This window comes from Volvox carteri (genome assembly GCF_000143455.1).
Source record: "Volvox carteri f. nagariensis unplaced genomic scaffold VOLCAscaffold_12, whole genome shotgun sequence".
Lineage (NCBI taxonomy): Eukaryota > Viridiplantae > Chlorophyta > Chlorophyceae > Chlamydomonadales > Volvocaceae > Volvox > Volvox carteri.
Window position 1 is genome coordinate 579730 of NW_003307555.1, and position 19144 is coordinate 598873.

Sequence of the window (19144 nt, forward strand, 5' to 3'; positions counted from 1 at the left end):
TACTCTGTGCATAGCCCACATGAGCAGAAGACGCAAGCAAGGTCAGTAGCAGTGCAGTTCCTGAAACCATTCCAATGGCTCTTTTTCGTAATGCTGCAGCGCGTTCGTTTCGTGTCGCCTTGGCAGCGGCCATGCTCATCGCTATGAAGAGCGGACCATCCCAGGTGATTTTATTGTGCTTGAAGTGCAGCTGCGCGGCTTCAATTATCCTGATTCGTAAGTGCGGACAAAAAATGGAACAAGCAGGATCAGCGCAGCGAGAAATGTGGAAAACGCAAAAGTACGGGCCGACAAAGCAGAAAGGTTGTTGCGGCCTTTGTAGGGGATGACGAGAAATTTTTCACTATTATTGATGTTCATATTTATAGCAGATCTGGATGCCTGGCAGGCCTTAGACGATTACCATTCTGCCTGAACTGGCAACTAAACGCCTATGCTAGCGAACGTAGACTTCACGCATCTAGGGTAAAAAGAAAAAACTTCCAATCATATGTGTGAAGAAGTTAAGAGCTTGGTCATGCCTCGAGGACTGTTCAAATGAAAGCTTGCAACCGTCACAGTGTGCAGCAACGCCTTGGCCTCACCGATTTTGTGGCATGTATACAAGATAAAGTATGACATATCAAGTCGCTCTGTACAAGCTTGGATAAAGAGCTACAAAGGAGTGAAACGCGCTGCTGTTTATTAGGTTAATTAAAACTCAGGCAGGCTCAAGGTCCCTAGAAAGTGTCGTGAGTTGACGGTCAGCTATGGCCACAAGTTACAAGGCACATGGAAATGACAATACGCGAGTCTTTCTCTTGTGCATTACACTTGGCTAGATTGCGTCGATTAATGCCGTACGGATGGCGCGGGCAGCATGTTTGTGTTTGGGTAAATGGCACCGAGCAGACTTGTTAATCATTTTTATTGGAATAAAAAAGCAAGCTCGACCAGCATTTTTAGAATCCTACAAAACGGGCACGATTTTGCATGCGCTTCCTGCCTGTAGCAGAATAGATTGCCCATTTGCGCTACATACTATCCGCTGGCCACTTTGACCGCTCGCTCATGTGTGAGTTGTTTTATCCCTCATTCCGTGTCGTGCTATCAACCATTACTCGGCACTGGTATCCTTGCATCCGTTTAATTCGACATGCTTTGCTAGGCGCCCCTAGCTAGAGGGTATCACATACGAAACACGTCGCATGTCACTGATGCCAATTTAGGACAAAAAAAACCAGTTGTCTAGTCACAAAAAAAACTAGTCGCTTTGCCCCCTTTTTTGTGGCTGAAACCAACGCGCACGATGCAGTGCTGGAAGGATATCGTCCAGGTAGTCGCCCCTGCCTGCTGCTGCCCCCGCCATGAGGTAGGCATGCTAATCCAAAAGCGTCAGGTCAGAACACTAGCCTGCTCCTGATATCAGGCACCTTGCAATGGCAACCGTGTCTGAACTGTGCTCTCGCCAATCCAAGGTGGAATAACCTTCATGATCTTAAATATGAGACTCCTTGGAAACGCGCGCATGCTCTGAAAGCAAGGCACAGCAGCCACACAAGGCCACTCAGCCTTATGCGCCCACCACCTTCACTATATACACTCCAACTGGCCATGCTAGGCAGCCAAGTGCAGTGATCAAAAAACATTAAGCGGAGGGCTCTTTGATTACTTGGAACGCAATGTCAGCTCGCTCAGATGCCTAGCTGCATGTGCAACTGTAGATAGACGGCAACCACGTACATGTACATTAAGTTATTGCTTACACTTGCCGTACCTTCCGGTCGCAGGCGCGGAGGGACACTGCGGACGGATATGTTGTAAGAAACATCAAATGAGGAAGCACCTGGCTGTAACTGAGCGAAACACAAGCGCGGGGCGCCGCAACGTGGGACACGGGTCGTACACATGGGATCGTGCATCACCACAAGGCGACCAGCAGGTCAATTCACCGACACCGAAACCAACCGAAGCCAGACGTCGGTTGTTTGTGGGAATATGTTTACCTGCACGTGACTAGAATTGAATTCTTCACACTGGGCGTCGGACAAAGCCAGCCTCTGTCGTAGGATTACGTTGCCACCCCAGGTACCCGAGGGACCCCAGGGACCCCAGGGTCCCGGATAATATGGCATCGGCGTTTTGTTGCACTAATCAATTCAACGCCCGCTAATATGTACATGAGTTGGATGTATTGGACCCAGGGTGCACTGTATGGAAGGCGTGCACGAATGATGCATGCCATGGGGCAGCGGAGGGCCCATATCAGTATAGGACAACAGGTAAAATCAACTAGATTCAGGCATTGCACCTGACTTGTGGCACGCCCGACATGGGGGTCGAACCCATGACCACAAGGTTTCTCAGCCCGTAAAAGCCTTGCGCTCTACCACTGAGCTAGCCGGGCCCTAGATGAATGACATCACTCGGCATTTCAACTAACCAAACGATCACATGACGACGACAAATATACGACGACAAATACGACGACAATATGACGAGCATACGGGCTAAGTACAATGTTGACCTCGCCTTTAAGGGGTGCAGTATACGCACCATTATGACTGAGGCGCCACCCCTGGCATTGGCCAGGTACCTCTCGGAAATCTGGGAGGCCAGGCACGTCGCGCTGAGGCGCTTCGCCCTGAAGCGAACGAGGGAGGAGGAGGACGGCCTCCCGCGTACCCGCATCAATACCAATATAACGTCCATGCCCCCCCCCCGGCTTTTACGGACACACCCGCACCTGTGTGTGGAACTTGTAAGTAACTTGTCATAAGAAACGTTATTGCGAAGGATCATGTACCGGTCAAGCCCCCGTGCGCGCACAGCATCAGCCGTACGGCAGCTGCCAATCCGGCCCGTCTTGGGCGCATACGTGCCCGGATTTATTTTTTAACTGCCGTCGTACAGATGATCCTGAAGACGTGTGTCCCTGTGCCAAAATGTAGCCTCAAGATCCTGGGGGGCGGTTGGGCATCTAGGGTGAGTCTCCTCTCCCGTTGCACGCTATTTCGGTGGTTTACGGTGAACGTCACGATATTCCGATGGCTACCTGGACTTTTCGGGGTCCGCTTGCGGACCTCTGTGGTGCAAATCCATGACTGTCTTAACTGCGGGCCATTAACACGATTCCAAATTGGGGGGCCGTCAGGCGATGGTCGCTTTGCAGCGACATTGCAGTGGGGATGTTTGCTGTATGTAACCATGTTAGTTCGCTGTAACGATGTTTGACAGTTAGGGGCAACGGGTGAGTTGCTGAACGCAACGAATACATTCTGAAATTAGATGGGGTGAATGGATTAGGGTGCCCCTCTAGCAGGGGAGAGCAGGGCATTGCCTCGGGAAAGGGGGCCGCTGGTGAAGCTATACCACCCTGTAACAACATCACAGGTTTGATCCAAGTCGAATGCCCCCCAGGTCACCTGCCTCTTCCCCTAGTAAGGTGGCAGCAATTGCACGTGCAAAGCCAAGTCTCTCCATACAAACATATGCAAACGTACACAAAGGGACTCACTGTACGAGTCCATCTCGGAATTGTACTGCTGTGCGATGCTGCGCGCCTCCTGGAGTAAAAAAGGTGTCCAAGGGTGAGGAGCAGGGACGTAGGGACATATATACATGCATACAACACGTGCTTAAGCAGCGTCTAGTAGCTCAGGGGCTTCATGAAAAGGGAAGGGGTAAAGAGCGTGGCTTGAAAAAGATCCATGAACACAAGCGAAGTCGACAACGCACGCCGGCATCACACCTTGCTTATGGCACACCCAGCATGGGAACGAAACTAATGACATAACGTTTAATATCAATTAAAAGCCTCGTGCTCTACCACTGAGCTGGCACGCGTGAAATCCATTTTGGAACATTGTTTGTTCAGAGCATCTAGGGCCCAACCAGGGTAATGTGGCTTACATGACGTACGCTTGGCCTACCGCTTGGCTACAGATGCTAACCTGGCTTACATGCCAGGCTAAGTGGCGGTTTGGGGGGTGGCAGGCACCAATCTGGGCCTTGATTTCAATTTCGGCGAGAAAGCCTCTGCCTGGGAGCAAAATGGTCAGCATCGCAGGATACTGGAGCAAGGACACAAAAAAGGACACAACGAACATACCAAGAACATACAACAAGGATATTATTGCAATTCTCCAGGAATTTCTCCTGGCTTGTGGTACGCCCGGCGTGGGGGTCGAACCCACGACCACAAGGTTTCATCGCCCGTAAAAGCCTTGCGCTCTACCACTGAGCTAGCCGGGCGCTGACGAAAATGTTTAATAGACCTTACTTATTGAATCGCCCGTGGGGTACTCAATCGTCTTTGGCAATCGCAACTACACACCAACCGTGTGACCGACAGGTTGGCCGCGTGGGTGATCACTTTCGAGCTTTGCATCCTGTCGCTGGGCAGAGAGTTACATTAGGTATCAAATAGGTGTCAATGTAACGAAAGCATACCTACATTCTTACTTGCCCTTACAATAACAAAAACAAGAAGGGGACAACCAAAGGGGAAGGGCTTTTCATATTTATTATTTTGTCCCAGGGTCTCTGCAGTTCTATCCATATACTTTATAGACACTGGCAAACGTACAGTACCTCATTATTTAAATTCTCCCACAATCAGTCACTCCTTTGCATACATGTAAAGCAAAGGAGTCGCCTCGGTGAAAAGCTCCTTGGTTATGGCTTTGCCACCTTTAGGTAGCTTTAAAAAAGCCGAGAACCTTTACAGCAGAGGCAGACATCGGAAACACAATTGGTACCATAACACGCCCGTTCCGTCCACGAAGGAAAGGAGCAAGACTTCATATTCTTAGCTCTATTGGTGTTTCTGGTAAGCCACGTACGCCCGTAGGATGTTGTGACGATACGAGGTTGGCTCCCTTAAACATCTGTGTACGTGGATGGCCCCCAGGCTTCAGGGATACTTGATGCTTTAAATCCCGAACTCATCATCAAAGGTAGCGTCGTTCAATCACTGACCTTCATTGGAAGCCTGACGAGCATGCGCTTGCTTCATCACAGGCTCCTCATTAGCGTTACGGAAAAGTCCAAGGTCACGGGTTCTGTTTGCACGCAGGCCGCAATCTTGAAACAAAGAGGATACGATACTACGCTTTCCGATCGGTTTAGTTAGGGGGCAATATTAGAAGTCGCAACCTCAAAAATCACAACCTAACACCGGTACGCAAAACTACCAAATGTGTAAGGAACCTGTATCTGTGTTATTAAAATTAACATCTATAGATGAAAAGTTGGGCGTTATAACAACCCCGTTACGGAAGCAAATGTATTATCTTCAGCCTGCTGGTATACTCGCTTGCGCAGGGGCCTTATGTTTTCTTGCTTGGGAGTCCTCAATCCGGTTGGCCTACAGGTACCCACTACGTAGCTTCTAAGCATATGCAAGGTAAGGGAACCGATGGCCGCATCGATGGTTCTTTCTGTGTTGCAACATTTTGCTGAGGTAGGGCGCAAGCGGGGGTGCCTTATCTATATTTCCGGGCAAGGTGATAGCAGCCACCAGCCGGTGTTTTTAAGTGGCTGCGGCGGCTTGCGGACCAACGCGATGCCCCAATAGCGGGCGCCCTCGGGTAGGCTGGAAACCCCAGGCTGGACCACCGGATGGGGATCTCCAAAAACTCCGATGGCCATCCGTCCCCGACAACCTAGAAGAAGTCACTCAAAGATGCTAGGTGCGCTCTTACAGCAGAGGAGGAGGCGGTAGTTTCAGTAAGATGCGCTAGTTGCAAAGGTGCGCAGCTTTGTGGTTGGACGATCCCCTATTCAAGTATCTATGGCTCCTGCGGGACCCCACTGCAAATTTAGCACGCCTTATTTCAGGCTGCTTTGAGGCGAGTTGCGGCCCTCGGACTCATGCCATAAACCAAGACGACATCACAGGAACTGCCGCAGCCGCTCAACCTGGGGCCATCTAACTTTCAGCTAAGATGATAGACGCAGAACCTAACGGCCATTCATACGTGTTGCAGCTCCGACCCGGGTAAAGGCAGGTTAACAAGAGTACCGTCTCGGCCAACTGCCAACTGTTTGAAAAGAGTGAGCCTGTTGGGTCAACGCTACCTGAAAATAACAAGCAATAATAATGATAATATGCTTTTACAGGATTACAACTGTTGGCCTTGCCGTTCGTTGTCGGCCCTGTTTGGCACAAAGATAGCAAGATACTAGCCCCATCAGAGCCACAACATCTCCTATGGCTCCCAGATTAATCTATATAACAAACGTATTATAGGTTAAAATATTACTTACACTGGGTCGCTATGCTTCAAACGACCGCTGGCCCCTTGTCCGCCGCCCCCTGCGCGCGTCGCATTATCGCAAGCCAGCTGCCGACCCTTGCAGTTGTCATCCACAAAACGAGCTCGCCGCATATCGCTGCATTTCCTGTCAATAGCCCGGCAGGTTTTTCCAGCGCAACCAACCTTTACCATTACCCGCCAACACCACCAAAATCGCGACAGAACGTCCACGACAACTGCCAAGCAGGCCCTTTGCCTTTCGCTCAAGGCTACCCCCATTCTCCATCTAAATCCAATTCCAGTAGTTCTTCTAGCAAACCCTTCCCCCTAGGCAGCCGGCGAGGCGTCAGCGGCGCGGCCACAGCTGCATCCACTCCCGCCATGCCCTTCTCCCAAACTCACCACAGCTCTGCAGCTGCAGCCACAGCTGCTGCCACGGATGATGGAGCTTCGCCCCCTGACTCCACCTCCGGAACCACTACAACCATAACAACAACAACCAGCAATACAGCCCCAATTGTGGAGGCAGCAGCCCCGTTACCGCCGCCGCAGACTGGCGGCGCCCCTGTCACCGCTGTCCAGCTGGATGCCAAGGCGGCTGCGAGGGCAGCTGCGGAGGCGGCCTACGCCGCCTCAGGCAGCGTATTGCGGACTAAAAGGCCTCCTGGCATGGTGAAACGCAGTATCGCCCTGCATGTGGGGTATGTGGGCACCGCCTTTAAGGGTGAGTGGGTGAGTGATCGCCCCGATTGGGGACGCGTTATAGAGTGGCCTGCCATGCGAGGGGGTGTATGGGTCGGTCGGTGCGTGTGGGCGGGCGGCTGCGTGAGGAGGTGAATGGGTGTTATGTATGAGGAGGTGGATGGGTAATAGGAGGAAGGAGAACCCACTGCGAAAGGCGGGCTTGTGTAGTTATGTGGGGAGGGGGAGGAAGGACAACATGACTCGTGACGTAGCTGGTTTGGGGGTTTTCAGCACCCTTTCCTCCTGCTCTCACCGTTATTGCTTTGACCTCCAACAGCAGTTTGCAACTTTGGACGTAGGGGCAGTGGTTGGTTTCCCTTCTTGACTTGGCTTCGCTTGGGGGCCCCCCCACCCTACCCCTTCATCCCCCTCCTTCCCTACCCCTCCACATAAATACACAAGTCCAGGCCTCCAGGTCAACCGCTCCGGAGCACCTGACAGCACGGTGGAGGAGGTTTTGGAGCGAGCCGTGTTCGAGGCGGGACTGATCGCCGAGTCAAATTTTGGCGACCTGAAGAAGGTCAAATGGAGCCGTAACAGCCGTACAGACAAGGGCGTACATTCGGTTTCTACGGTGGTGGGTTTGAGGGTGCTGCTACGGGGTGATGAAGGGTGAGTGCGGGGGTGATGACGGCGGAGCAGTGAAGTGGGAAGGGGCTGGCGAGTGGGAGTTGGAGGGGGCGTTTTTGGAGGATGACGATTGTGATGATGGTGCTCACGATGCAGAAGTTTTAAACTAACAACTGCAGACATTCAAAGTTGGGGTTGGAGATCGTGCATCCTGCCTGGCGTGTTCCAGGCCTTATGTGTTCCCGCTATTGTATCTTAGGATTTCTCAAACCCCCCACCCCAACACACCCCACCCCGACACACCCCACCCCGACACTCTCAAATTTAGAGGAAAAAAACACCTCTGCCGCCCGTCACTCCCTTTCACCGCGCCGGCTGTCATTACCCTCTCAAACCACCCCCTCCCAGATTCGATTTGGATCCCGAGGGCTTGGAGGTCGCGGCCGACCTTAACACACGCCTGCCGCCGCAGGTACGGGGTAGCAACGTGAAGTGGCATCGTAGCGTACTCGACGTTTTGGTACGGCACCGTACGACGACGCCTTTCCTCGATTCTTCATTTTACTTCATCTCCTGTCCTCACTTAAGAACTCCCCGTTATGTTTCGTTATTTGTTTGCCCCCGGCCTCCGTGCGCCCCTTCACTGGCGCTGGTAACCCCGTATGTCGTCGAGGACGACGGGCAATTACGGGATCGGTTCGTTCAATTGCTTGGAGGCTCTGGGAGTAGGCGCTTTGAATGTGGGCAGTGCATTCTTGGACTTTTTGCCCTGCCTAATCAGTGTGGCTATAATATTAGGAAATATTCGGCGCCACTGCTATTTTCCTGCACCTCCTAAAAATCGCGTAACAAGGGCTGGCTGGCGCGATACCAAACCGACTTCGTCGGTCGAAAAGCGAGAGAACTAAAAGTAAAATCCTGATCATCTGGGACCCGGATCAAAACCTTGATGGCGCAAAAGTTTGATTCTGGCGGAGGGCATGCCTTCCAATTCTGTCCTGTTCTATGGATTTAGAATTAGCTGACTGATAAGACTTTTGCGGAGGTCGTCGGCTTCCAGGTATTGGAACGAGATGTGATAAAAAGTGGCAAAACGTCAAAATCAAAACTTTTCCAAGAAACCTTGATGCGATATAAATGTAAAAATATGTATGTTAACCCTAAGATAGCTGCGCGGGATACCCCCCCCCCCCCCAACACACACACACGTTCCCACCTCCCACTATCACCTCTATAGGTCAGGGTGTTCAGTGCCCAGAGAGTGCAGAAGAAGTTCAACGCACGACGGTGAGTGCCGTGTCGTGTCGTGTGGGATGGAAGGTCTTCTTGCGCCATATTGTGCTGTGGCCTCTTGGCGCTGGGCCCGGCATGTGTTGTCGTGTTCCCATGTGCCGTGGGGGGAAGGGACCGCATCACCCTCCCCAGCCCCCCAGCCCCCGAAGGCCGCTATGTGTGTCCGGGAACAGGGGATGGAAAGCTGCTGAGTGGTTTCGGAGCCTGTGCGCATGTGCGAGGCTGGTTGCCCCTGGGTTGGGAAAGCTCCTGAGCTCCTGTTTGCCTCGTCCCCGCCCTGCGCACTCCCGTGTCGTACTTGGCAACCAGTCCCGTACCTTTCTAGCTGTTGTCGTGTTCCGCGTACCGAACCATCCCTGGACATGTCCTGTCCTTTCCCTCGTCCGCTTGCTCCGTCCACTTCCGTTCGGCAGATTTTGCTTCGACCGCACCTACGAATACTTCCTTCCCGCCTACCTGCTGCTGCAAACAGCAGCAGCGGCGGGTGGTGCAGCGGCGGTGGCGGCGGCGGTGCTGTCGCCGGCCACGGCGGCAGCTAACCCTGCAGAAGCCGCATTGGCGGCGGCGACGCCGACGGCGGCGGCAAATGGGTTGGCGGCGGATGAGGAGGCGGCAGCGCTACAGGAAGCCCTAGCCAAGCTTCGCGAGGCACTCAGCTGCTACGTGGGTACACACCCCTTCCATAACTACACTGCAAAACGGAAGACATATGTGGATACGGTAAAAGATAAAGGTACGACATGCCGTACATGCATTTCTCTTATTTTGGGGTGTTGCTTGGAAGGGTTGCAGTTGTATTTTGAGAAAAATGGTAAAAGCGGGACGTAAGCGTGGGCATTCCTGGCTTAGATTCGACAGTTACGACAGTTTGGGGCTAACCGCAACGGCCAAACTGCCGGTACGTCGGATCTGTCGTACTAGTTCTGCTGACGTTTTGTTATTGCCGCGCAGAGGCTCGCAGAGCGGCACGGGAAGCGGACGCTGCTGCTGCTGCCGCCGCCGTCGCAACTGCCGATGCTNGTACGGACGAGGATGAGGAGGGAATGGCGACGGCGGCGGCAGCAGCAGCAGCAGATGTATTCGATGTCCATGATGACGGTGGCGAGGACGAAGATGGGGATGTCACGGCGCAGCAGCCGCGGGGGCAGCGTCAACGAAGGTCTGCTGCAAACGAGGAGGACGCGCCGCTAGAGGTGTGCCGTACGTGTCGAAAGGTCTGCTGCCGCCGTACAAGTCAGTCGTTGCCGTACACTCGTGCGTGGAAGAAATGGTACTAGTTTTTTTCCGGTCTCACGAAGCTCTTGAATGGCTGTAGCAGGAGCGGCGGCTACCGGCTGAAACGCTCGTCCAATTTCCGCGGTACATGCCGTACAGGATGATGATGAAGATGGAGCAACGGAGGGCGCCGAGTCCTCAGATGATGACGGCCCCGGCAGGTGGGTACAATCCTGTCGATGGTTGTACGAGAAATCGGAGGACAAGCGGGATCGCGTCACCGTACGGCACTTCCGTACCATTACGAGCTTCACGGCAGACGACCCGGCGCCGCTTGTGCCTGGTGAGAAGGTTTGCCTGTGCGCAATCTACCTGTCTGTCCGCGCATCTGTATGTCTGTATGTATGGGTGTCCGCCTGTATGGATGTCTGTATGGGTGTCCGCCTGTATCGATGTCTGTATTTTGCTGAGTCTGTGGGATACGGGATGCAAACTCCTCACACCCACCATTACGGATAACCACCAACCCCTGCATCACAACTAATCCGCCAACAGTACCAACCATAACAACCACCACGTCTTCAAACTTCTGTCTCACTCTCTCCTCCCCTGTCTCACCTTCCCTCTCTCCTCCATCGCTTCGGACTCCGCCGGCTGGGTGCACAGAACGTGGTCAGTTGTTTCTTTGACCCTTGCGTGTATGACCCTTCCATCCCCCTCCTCCCCTCCCCCTTGCTCTCCCCTCACCCCTCCAGGCGGTGTACCCTGTGTACGACTGCGGGTTCGCGGCATGAGCTTCATGTTGCACCAGATCCGTCACATGATTGGCGGCGCCCTGGCAGTGGCCCGTGGGTCACTTCCTCTGCCGCTGCTGAGGGCTTCTCTTGCGGGTCAGGCCCGTGTCACAGTGCCCCGGGCGCCCCCGCACACGCTCATTCTGGCGGGTTGCACCTTCCCGCCGTTCAGGAAGGCACGTGGGGGCCAGGGAGAGGGGGGCAGGGAGAGGAACGCCGTTGGGAAGGTTGGATATTGAAAGGAGCTTCGTTCCTCACTCACTCATCCACTGACTCACTCGGGGTGGAGTGATGTGCGGGCGGGAAAAGGAGGTGCAGCTGGGCAGTTCGCGAGAGAGCATGTTTTTTGGGGGTCCCCGGCAGTTCATGTAGGTCCCGATCCAACAACGAACAAAACACACACAAGGCCGTGGGCGGTGATGCCTAAAAATAACTCTCTACATACAACGGGGCCATCATCATGTACGCTTTTTTAGGCGGGTGCTGACGAGGCACGTGTGTTTCGCTGGTCGGGGGAGCGGCTGCAGCTGCGATCCGGCGGACAACACAACCTGGCGGAGTTTAGGCGACAGGTACGGAAAAAGGGTTTACGTGATGTGTCTTCCCCCCGTCCAAGAGGTCCATCATCCGGTGTGGACACTGTGTTTTACTTGATTCCACGTTTGTCGGTCTGTCTGTCTGTTAGTAATAACCTGATTAGGACAACAGCGCGTGTCATCGTTCAATATGAACCCATGGTTGTAAATTTCCCACTCCACTCCGCTCCCGTTACTCGATGGCCCAACCCCCCGTAAAAGTCTCTGGATCCGCAACTCAACGATCTGTTGCGACATCCGGACTGGGAGCGATTCGAGAGGTGCTTACCAAGGTTCTATTGGGATCCACAGGTAGGAGGCGTGTGTGGTGAGAGAAGGGAAGGGAGGAGGGGAGGTGCAGCGCCCCGAGGCAGGGGATGGACAAGTTGGGTGTCGGCTTCAAGGAAGCCGGAAAAAGGGCGGGGCCCCTCTGCATCCGTACAGGCCGGTAGCAAGGGTGGCAAGTGTGACAATTGATGGGTAGTGTCAACGCGGTGGGAGATGTGCTTTGTTGCAGCAGTGCTGATGGTGTGAGAGCTAAGCTTGCACCGGCGGAATCGTCAGCACCGCCTGCGGGCTCCACGCGAATCGCATCCATTCCGGGCATGCACCCGGAATGGACCCGGCATTCCGGGTGCATGCCGCACCCGGCATTCCGGGTGCATGCCGCATGGACAGTGCGGCAGACCGCAAGTCGGAATGCCCGTGCGGGCAAATGGTAACGAAAGCTGGGTGAATTTCGGTGCTGTCTGTGATGTTTATCCCCGAAGCGCCAGCGGCCTCAGCAATCCGCCCCACAGCCGCGGGCTTCATCGGGGCACACCGCAAGTCTCAGGAGGCCCCGTGCATTGGCCAAAGTAAATGTACAAACAAGCAGCTTGTGTATTTCATAGAGAAATGAAAGCAAATTATGTTGGCCTGCTGGTGGCAAGTCGGATTGCCCATGCCGGCAAATGGTAACACAAGCTGGGTGTTCGAGTTATCATACGCCGTCATCTCAGAATTCCATTGTGAGATACGCGGCAGCTTTCGGGATGAATTTTAGCGCGAGAGGCGTTGATGTGACTTTTGAGGTCGGTGAATGGAGGCAGCTAAACTTGTTTGTGCTCATACGGTCTTTGTTAGCTACATGCGAGATACCTTGCAATAGAGAATGCTGTATAGTACCGATAACGCGTTTCAGCCGGGTGAAATATTATGTATGGTCCGTTACACACTCAAGGCCTGGGAGTTCGAGTTATCATACGCCGTCATCTAAGAATTCAAATATGAGATACGCGGTACCTTTTGCGATGAAATTTAGCGCGAGAGGCGTTGATGTGACTTTGGCCTCGGTCAATTGAGGCAGCCAAACTTGTTTGCGCTCATACGATTTTTGTTGGCTACATGCGAGATACCTTGCAATAGAGAATGCTGTATAGTACCTATAACGCGTTTCAGCCAGGCGAGATATTATGTTTGGTCCGTTACACACACACACACACACACACACGGACATGGGCAATCCTACAGGTCGGGGCCCCCCTGGGCGCTTCGCGCTGGGGCCCCGCCCAAAAACGCCGCGACTTAGGGGTGCTTTTGTTTGTGTTTGTGGGTGTTCGTGTGTCGCACGCGTATGTGTTTGTTGTATGAAGTCGTGATGCTGCTGCCACGTGCTGGCAGTTAAGCTGAGGCGTGTGCGAATTTCCAAATAACATTCCGTATGTATGTACATGTATGTATATCTGTGGTGGAGGTGGCAGGGTTGAAAATTGAAAGCATTATGTTTCATGGGGCCTCGACCGGGGTAACAGAGTTAATAAACGGCATTTATCCCGTTGCACTGCCTTTCCTACGGTGTCGTACCGAACTGTGCCGTTCTGCAGGCCCAGGAGGAAGTAATTCGGGCACACGCAGCTTGGGAGGCAACGCGGGTGGAGCGAGCCAGGCAGCGGGAGGCAGCGGCAGCAGCAGCAGCTGAAGCTGATGTGGCGGCGCCACAACCGTCCAAATCGGAAGGATTGGAAGTACCAGCGCCACCAACGGCGGTAGCGCCGACGGAATCGACGGCTTTTCCTGCTGCGGTGTAGAGGGAAACCCCAAGTTGCCTTGCAAATGTGTCATCAGTAACGAAGTGTATTGTGGCAAAAGCATCGCACCACCCGCCCATGGAGCCTAGCTCTGTGTGTGGGGGTCGACTTGTGGCTTTTGTTCACATCGAGGATTTAGGAAGTTTAGTTTTGACAGCGTCGTGGCGTACGCAACAATTGATTAGGATTTGACGGGGCTACGCGGCACGTTAATGGTCTGATGGGGGCCCGCCGTGGAATGGCTGGAGGCCGGATATACCGGTGCATGGCCTTCACATTGCATCCCGAAGCGTGCTCAGCTGTCGAAAGTTGACAAAAGATGATGCCAGTGACCTTCTGCTCCAGCGATGGCTAAGCAACCTGGATGAGCGTTCCCTGAGGCGTTGTCCTCCGAATGCGTGCGAGACCATGGGCCGTCAAAACCTCGTCACCCTCTTGCAGCAACACGTCACGCCACGAATGAGCCTACCATTGTTCACAAAACTGACGTTGATAGGGAGGCCTCTCATAAGAAAAGATACCGTGCCAACAAGGGCGATGAATTCGGACGCTGAGTCTACCCGTATGTGTATGAATGTTACAGAAGGGGAATTGCCACGTAACCCCTAAACCCAACCACCCCACCATTATTTGCAAGTTCGCTCTCGCCCCAAAAGCCCCTTGCCCCAAAAGCTACCCTAACGTGTGTAAGCAACCACAGGGCATCGTAACCGCTCCCCGCCACCTGTTACGGAGCCGTTGCAAACACCATGAACCTTAAAAAAGATAAGCCGAACGCGACGTTGCGCCGTGGACCACTAAACCGTGGACCAAACGAGACCCCCCTCGCGCATCATGACACAGTCAAGACGTTTCAAGCATCCTTCACGTCCTCAGGGCCCAAAATGCTGCCAGGTATCCGGTTGGAGAAGGGGTTCAGGTAGACCGGCGGACCATTCATGCGTTGCTGCGATTGGATTAATACCAAAGGAACAGTAGGACCGTAAATAAGGAACAAGGCCATTGGCAATGTTTAAAGGACTCTCGGAAAAGAGTCAGCACCCGCATCGAGTTGTACCGGGCAAGCTAAATAAGTGGAACAAGTCCTTGCGCTGACCAAGACTAAAGCAAAACAGCATCGCAATTTAGTATATGACTATCGCATGCATCCGCGGAGGGGCAGTGAAGGACCTGTCCCTCACGTCACCATTTACGCTGGATGGACCAGAACGCCCGGCATGTAACGTCACAGTGCCTTGTGGTTCCACATTTCATGCGCCACAACCTTGGACACGACTGCAGTTAGGTACCGGAACTATCATCAGCAATCGGAACTCACCGCAACGTCGCCAATCTTCTTCTTCTCCTCAAGGAACTCAGGCGAAAGGCTCTCGGGCTTGTGGGTCCAGAACAAAGCCTCATTCAGGTACCACAACGCGCCAGCAGCGGCGAGGCCGGCCGCAACGCGAGGGAAAACATAGCTGAGGGGAACCTCAAAAAACTTGCCAACACGTGGCGCTGTTGGGTGTTCCGCAGCCCAGCGCTCAACCTGTGCCCTGGCCATTCTATTTAATACACTCGGCTACAACAACTAGTTAGAGTTGGCTTCAGCCTGAGAAGCGAGGATTGTCACGAGCAACAGCAAAATCTACAAAGTTCGATGAAGGCCCTGCCAGTGAGGCATGAGATAGTTCCGCCGAGTAATCCCGCAAATGCACAAGAATCCGTACGTTTGTACTGCAGGTTTGTTTGTAAAAAATGACCCTAACACATGATATCTACATCGGTTACCTTTCTGCGGGTTGTTCGTACGAGATATTGAAGGTTTTTGGTGGGAGACGCGGATACGTTTGCGTGCGGACAGTATACTTGCGCTCGCCAGATCAGCAGCTTAATCTTGTCTTAGACGCACTGAAGAATGCAATCCCTACAACGCCAAGGTATCACTCCCGTGGCGCGGCCAACCTTGTCGCGAAAGGTAGGTCCAAGCTATGCGACGCATACGTGCATCTGGCTTGTGTTTAGTTCGTGATATTTTTTTCCACCGCTCTTGACAATCAATCTGATAGCATTGTACAATGGTCCCGATACGCAGCGTCCGGCGTGGAGCCACACCCTCCCATTTCTGCTAACAACCTACAACACCTCCTTCGCGCTCCGCTGCACCACCCAATCATAGCGACGCGAAATTTCTGCTTACAGAAGTTCTCATTTTACGTTCGCGGTCGCGGTTGCGGGGTCCAGTGTTTGGTTGCCACAAACCTTCGCACGCGCAGCACGCACCCGCACCCGCGGACTCTCTTAACACCTTTCTCAGCCATGCCAATGACTACCTTTTCCACATACTACTCCTCCTCCCTACGCAGGCGGCTCGAGCTATCTTGGGCCGGAGCCGCGCGGTGAAGGTGCTGGCGGTGGCTGCACCGGTAAGTTACAGCTGCGTTGTGGTCCCAGTAGGAACGCGGCCCGCTAGCAATGTCGTCCGCGCCGTCCGAGCAAGCGGCTCCTCTTGGCCTACATAAATCTGTGCCAGAACAAGCCACAACGCCACCTTCTCGAAAAGAGAGAGAGAGAGAGAGAGAGAGAGAGAACACAGCACCATGCTGCTCTGCCGAAATGCACCCTTTCCATTTTCGGTACCCGCCGGCACTTGCACCTGTACCCAGCATCGGGCTTGCTTCCTTGCCAAGGTCTGTCTCTTTCGCCTTTCCATTCACCAGCTCCACACACGATATGCCACACAAGACAAGCAGGAGTATAGAATACTCGGGACTTTAATAACCCCCCACGGTCAGCTTCCCGTCGGCTTCCTCGTTACATGTCGGGCCCTTATCCGTCCGATATCTACAGGCCGCGCCGGAGGTTGCTACCGCTGCTGTTGGCGACGCGCCAATTAAGATGAGCCAGGTTGTGATGTGGAGCGAGGGCAAGCGGCTTCAGACGCAGGTAGAGGACGGCTTCATCGGGGCTTCTCAGGGTCTAAGGGGCCCCAGCACCGTGGTCGGCCTCGTGTTGCCGACCGAGGGGGAAGGTGTGAGCTGGTGCGCGCGTGTTGTACTTTCTGGATGGTTCGGGTACGACGCGGCGTGGTGTGTGTTTTGGGTCGGGCCAGGGGCGCAGCGCCGGGGACTTCCGTACGGTCTGACGGGTTGTCGGAGTTTGGGAAGCAGTTGCTCGGAGGGCGAAGAATGAATGTACGGAGTGTACGACGATATGGGATTTGGGTTGGGAGGAGGAGTACAACGAGGATTGCTGGTCTGGAGCGAGGTGGGTGCTCGCGTGGTGGCCGGGTGACCCCGGGGGGTGAGTGCGGGTTTCTAACCCGGGTTTGTCGTACGTTTTCCTCCCACAGGTTCTGCCCATTGCGGAGGACACCATCACGATTCGGTCGCTTGATTGGGACCGCGACCGCTTCGACATTGAGTTCGGGTGGGTTCGGAATGGGTGTGTGTGTGTGAGAGAGAAAGGGTTTGGTTGGGTGGTTGGCGGGTTTATTAGTTGTATTGGTTGAGGTTGCATTGTGTTTGCTGAGAGGGCTCCGGCGAGGGGGTCAGAGGGGAGGGGGCGGGGTCGCAGGTGCAAGGACACGCAAGGGGCTGGAAGTCCCTTCTCCACACGCTGAGTTGCTGATTTGGAGTTCGCGTCAACATCATTCCGGCAGCAGCCGCAGCAGCAGTCGCAAGAGCCCCAGCAGCCGCACTCGCAGCAGCAGCAGCAGCAGCATGATGTAACTCCACTCTGACGCAGCCACTCACGGCCCCCCTCGTGTCCCTCTCCGCTTTATGTCCCCCCGCACAGCTTGGAGAACGGCACCACCTATAACGCCTACCTTATATACGGGGCGGACAAGACTGCGCTCGTGGACGCCTCGCATGAGAAGTTCCATAACCTGTTTTTGGAGGTATATCATTTCGTGCAACTCAGGGGGGAGGGGGTGCGGATGTGGCCCAGTGGGGTTTGGGAACGAATGGGGAAGGGGAGGGAGGGAGGGGATGGTGTGAACCATTCACACAAAAATATCAATCACACACTTGAAAAGATGATCACCAGTTATCTCTTTTGGCGGGAAAAAAATAAAATTTCCCGCCTGAAGTCCCAAATGTGCTACGTTATCCAAAACCCCCCAGCAATGTGTAAAGAATGCGAATTCCAGGACAGAAATTTAAATGAGGCCAATCTCAATCGAAATCAAAACCAAAATTAAATAGTAATAATAAACCTAAAACTGCTAACGTTGGACGATGTTGGCAGTTAGCTCTTGTGACGTTTGCATTCAAGGTATCCCGCCCCCCCTTTCCGCCAGTGGTTCATCTTACCCCTCTTTCCCCCGCGCGCCGCCCCTCTTGTTCTGTTTCACCGTAGGCCCTGCAGGCCGAGCTGAAGGCTGCGGGCCGTTCCCTGGACTACATCTTCGTGTCGCACACGGAACCCGACCACTCGGGCCTTGTGCCTGCCGTACTGGATCTCCACCCGGAGGCGGTGGTGTGCGGCTCCAAGGTCTGCATCAGCTTCCTGCAAAACCTCACTCACAGGTAGGACGGGGGGGGGAGAAAATAGTATTGCGAGTACGCACACACATGTAGATATAATATAACATATGTATGTATATATGTGTGTGCACATACATATATGTGTATACATATACATATACATATACATATAGAGTGGATATGTATATTGTAGGTTTTGATTGTCCCTAAATGGAATGACACCCTACGGCATCACTTCGGTAAAATAAAGTATATTTTATGAACTACAATAAACCTAGCGATTTTGTAAATTACTGAATAGTTTTGCTAATTAATTTGTCAGGTCCTCCGTTCCCTTTTAGACTTAGGCCTATCTAGCTAAGTCTATTCAGGTAGGAAAAAAATCATCTACCCTTGGCTTTGCAAGGAAAACTGTGACGAAACTATTTCTTTGTATAGTAAGTCCAAAACAAACCAAAATCAATAACAAAGTAATGTTTTAGTTTAAAGCACATAGAAAATATATTGTATTGAAATCAAGTCAAATTTCTCTTTATTGCGCTGTGTAATCACGACATTAGAGTTTAATATAAGTATATATAAGGACAAACACGAAGGAACAAAAACTGACTGTGGGGCTTATGTGTGCAGGCCATTCAAGGCTCAGGCCGTCAAGGGTGGCGACAAGGTGAGGGCTTGGGGGGCGGAGGAAGGGATTGATGTGTGTGGGGGGGTAGCCCCGGGTGGTTGACATCGCCGGGTGATTGGTGGGGAGGGATGGAGACGGACGGCTTGGTAGCTGGGGGAGAATGGGCGGGTGTATGACATCATCCTCTCCTCCTGCCTGCCTGCCTGCCTGTTTGGCTGTTGATCTTTTAAACCCCATCCCTCCCACCCCCACATACCCGCCCGGCCCCCGCCCACCTTTCCGACGCGCTGCGCACGCGCGCTTTCCCCGCCCCGGCCCCCCTTTCCTCTCTCTCCCCCGCACCACCCCGACAGGTTGATCTGGGCGGCGGCCACGTCATCGAATTCGTGATGGCGCCCAACCTGCACTGGCCCGACACCATGTTCTCATTCGATCACGCCACCGGGGTCATGTTCACTTGCGACGCCTTCGGCATGCACTACTGCTCGGAGCAGCCCTTCGATGCGGATGTTAAGGCCATTCTGCCGCACTACAGGTGCGCGTGTGTG

At 53.5% G+C, this 19144-nt stretch overlaps 4 protein-coding genes across 4 annotated transcripts in view; 3 read left to right on the forward strand and 1 right to left on the reverse strand.

The window, feature by feature from the left end:
• Positions 1 to 1797: 1797 nt before the first annotated feature.
• On the forward strand, positions 1798 to 5113 carry VOLCADRAFT_104121 (uncharacterized protein; the record flags this gene model as incomplete). Its single annotated transcript, XM_002948890.1, has 5 exons — positions 1798 to 2740; positions 2893 to 2964; positions 3925 to 4147; positions 4767 to 4810; positions 4892 to 5113. Exons 1-5 carry the CDS (start codon positions 2474 to 2476, stop codon positions 5111 to 5113), a joined length of 828 nt encoding a protein of 275 aa, XP_002948936.1. The 5' UTR covers positions 1798 to 2473.
• Positions 5114 to 6093: 980 nt separating this feature from the next.
• On the forward strand, positions 6094 to 13062 carry VOLCADRAFT_104122 (uncharacterized protein; the record flags this gene model as incomplete). Its single annotated transcript, XM_002948891.1, has 10 exons — positions 6094 to 6963; positions 7391 to 7595; positions 7962 to 8025; positions 8791 to 8840; positions 9808 to 10039; positions 10221 to 10404; positions 10817 to 11082; positions 11332 to 11427; positions 11653 to 11742; positions 12943 to 13062. The coding sequence occupies exons 1-10, from the start codon at positions 6261 to 6263 to the stop codon at positions 13060 to 13062; spliced, it is 2010 nt and encodes a 669-aa protein (XP_002948937.1). The 5' UTR covers positions 6094 to 6260.
• Positions 13063 to 14061: 999 nt separating this feature from the next.
• Positions 14062 to 15145, reverse strand: VOLCADRAFT_74015 (uncharacterized protein). The gene is made up of 2 exons (XM_002948993.1): positions 14818 to 15145; positions 14062 to 14445 (listed from the first exon to the last, which is right to left on the reverse strand). The coding sequence occupies exons 1-2, from the start codon at positions 15040 to 15042 to the stop codon at positions 14353 to 14355; spliced, it is 318 nt and encodes a 105-aa protein (XP_002949039.1). The 5' UTR covers positions 15043 to 15145; the 3' UTR covers positions 14062 to 14352.
• A 251-nt stretch (positions 15146 to 15396) lies between these two features.
• Positions 15397 to 19144, forward strand: part of VOLCADRAFT_89311 (uncharacterized protein) — a gene marked incomplete at both ends in the record, with an annotated part of 8983 nt that continues 5235 nt past the window's right edge. Inside the window, 8 exons of the mRNA XM_002948892.1 lie at positions 15397 to 15456; positions 15845 to 15904; positions 16329 to 16511; positions 16831 to 16907; positions 17277 to 17412; positions 17841 to 18010; positions 18599 to 18635; positions 18950 to 19131. Of these exons, the coding sequence (XP_002948938.1) occupies positions 15397 to 15456; positions 15845 to 15904; positions 16329 to 16511; positions 16831 to 16907; positions 17277 to 17412; positions 17841 to 18010; positions 18599 to 18635; positions 18950 to 19131 (905 nt within the window). The remainder of the gene's footprint in view (positions 15457 to 15844; positions 15905 to 16328; positions 16512 to 16830; positions 16908 to 17276; positions 17413 to 17840; positions 18011 to 18598; positions 18636 to 18949; positions 19132 to 19144) is intronic.

Bases quoted from the DNA above. Each gene is read 5' to 3' on its own strand.
- VOLCADRAFT_74015 (XM_002948993.1), bottom strand. From the start codon at position 15,042: ATGGCCAGGGCACAGGTTGAGCGCTGGGCTGCGGAACACCCAACAGCG. The intron at 14,446-14,817 runs GTGAGTTCCGAT...ATCCAATCGCAG, and splicing joins AGAAGATTGGCGACGTTGCG to CAACGCATGAATGGTCCGCC.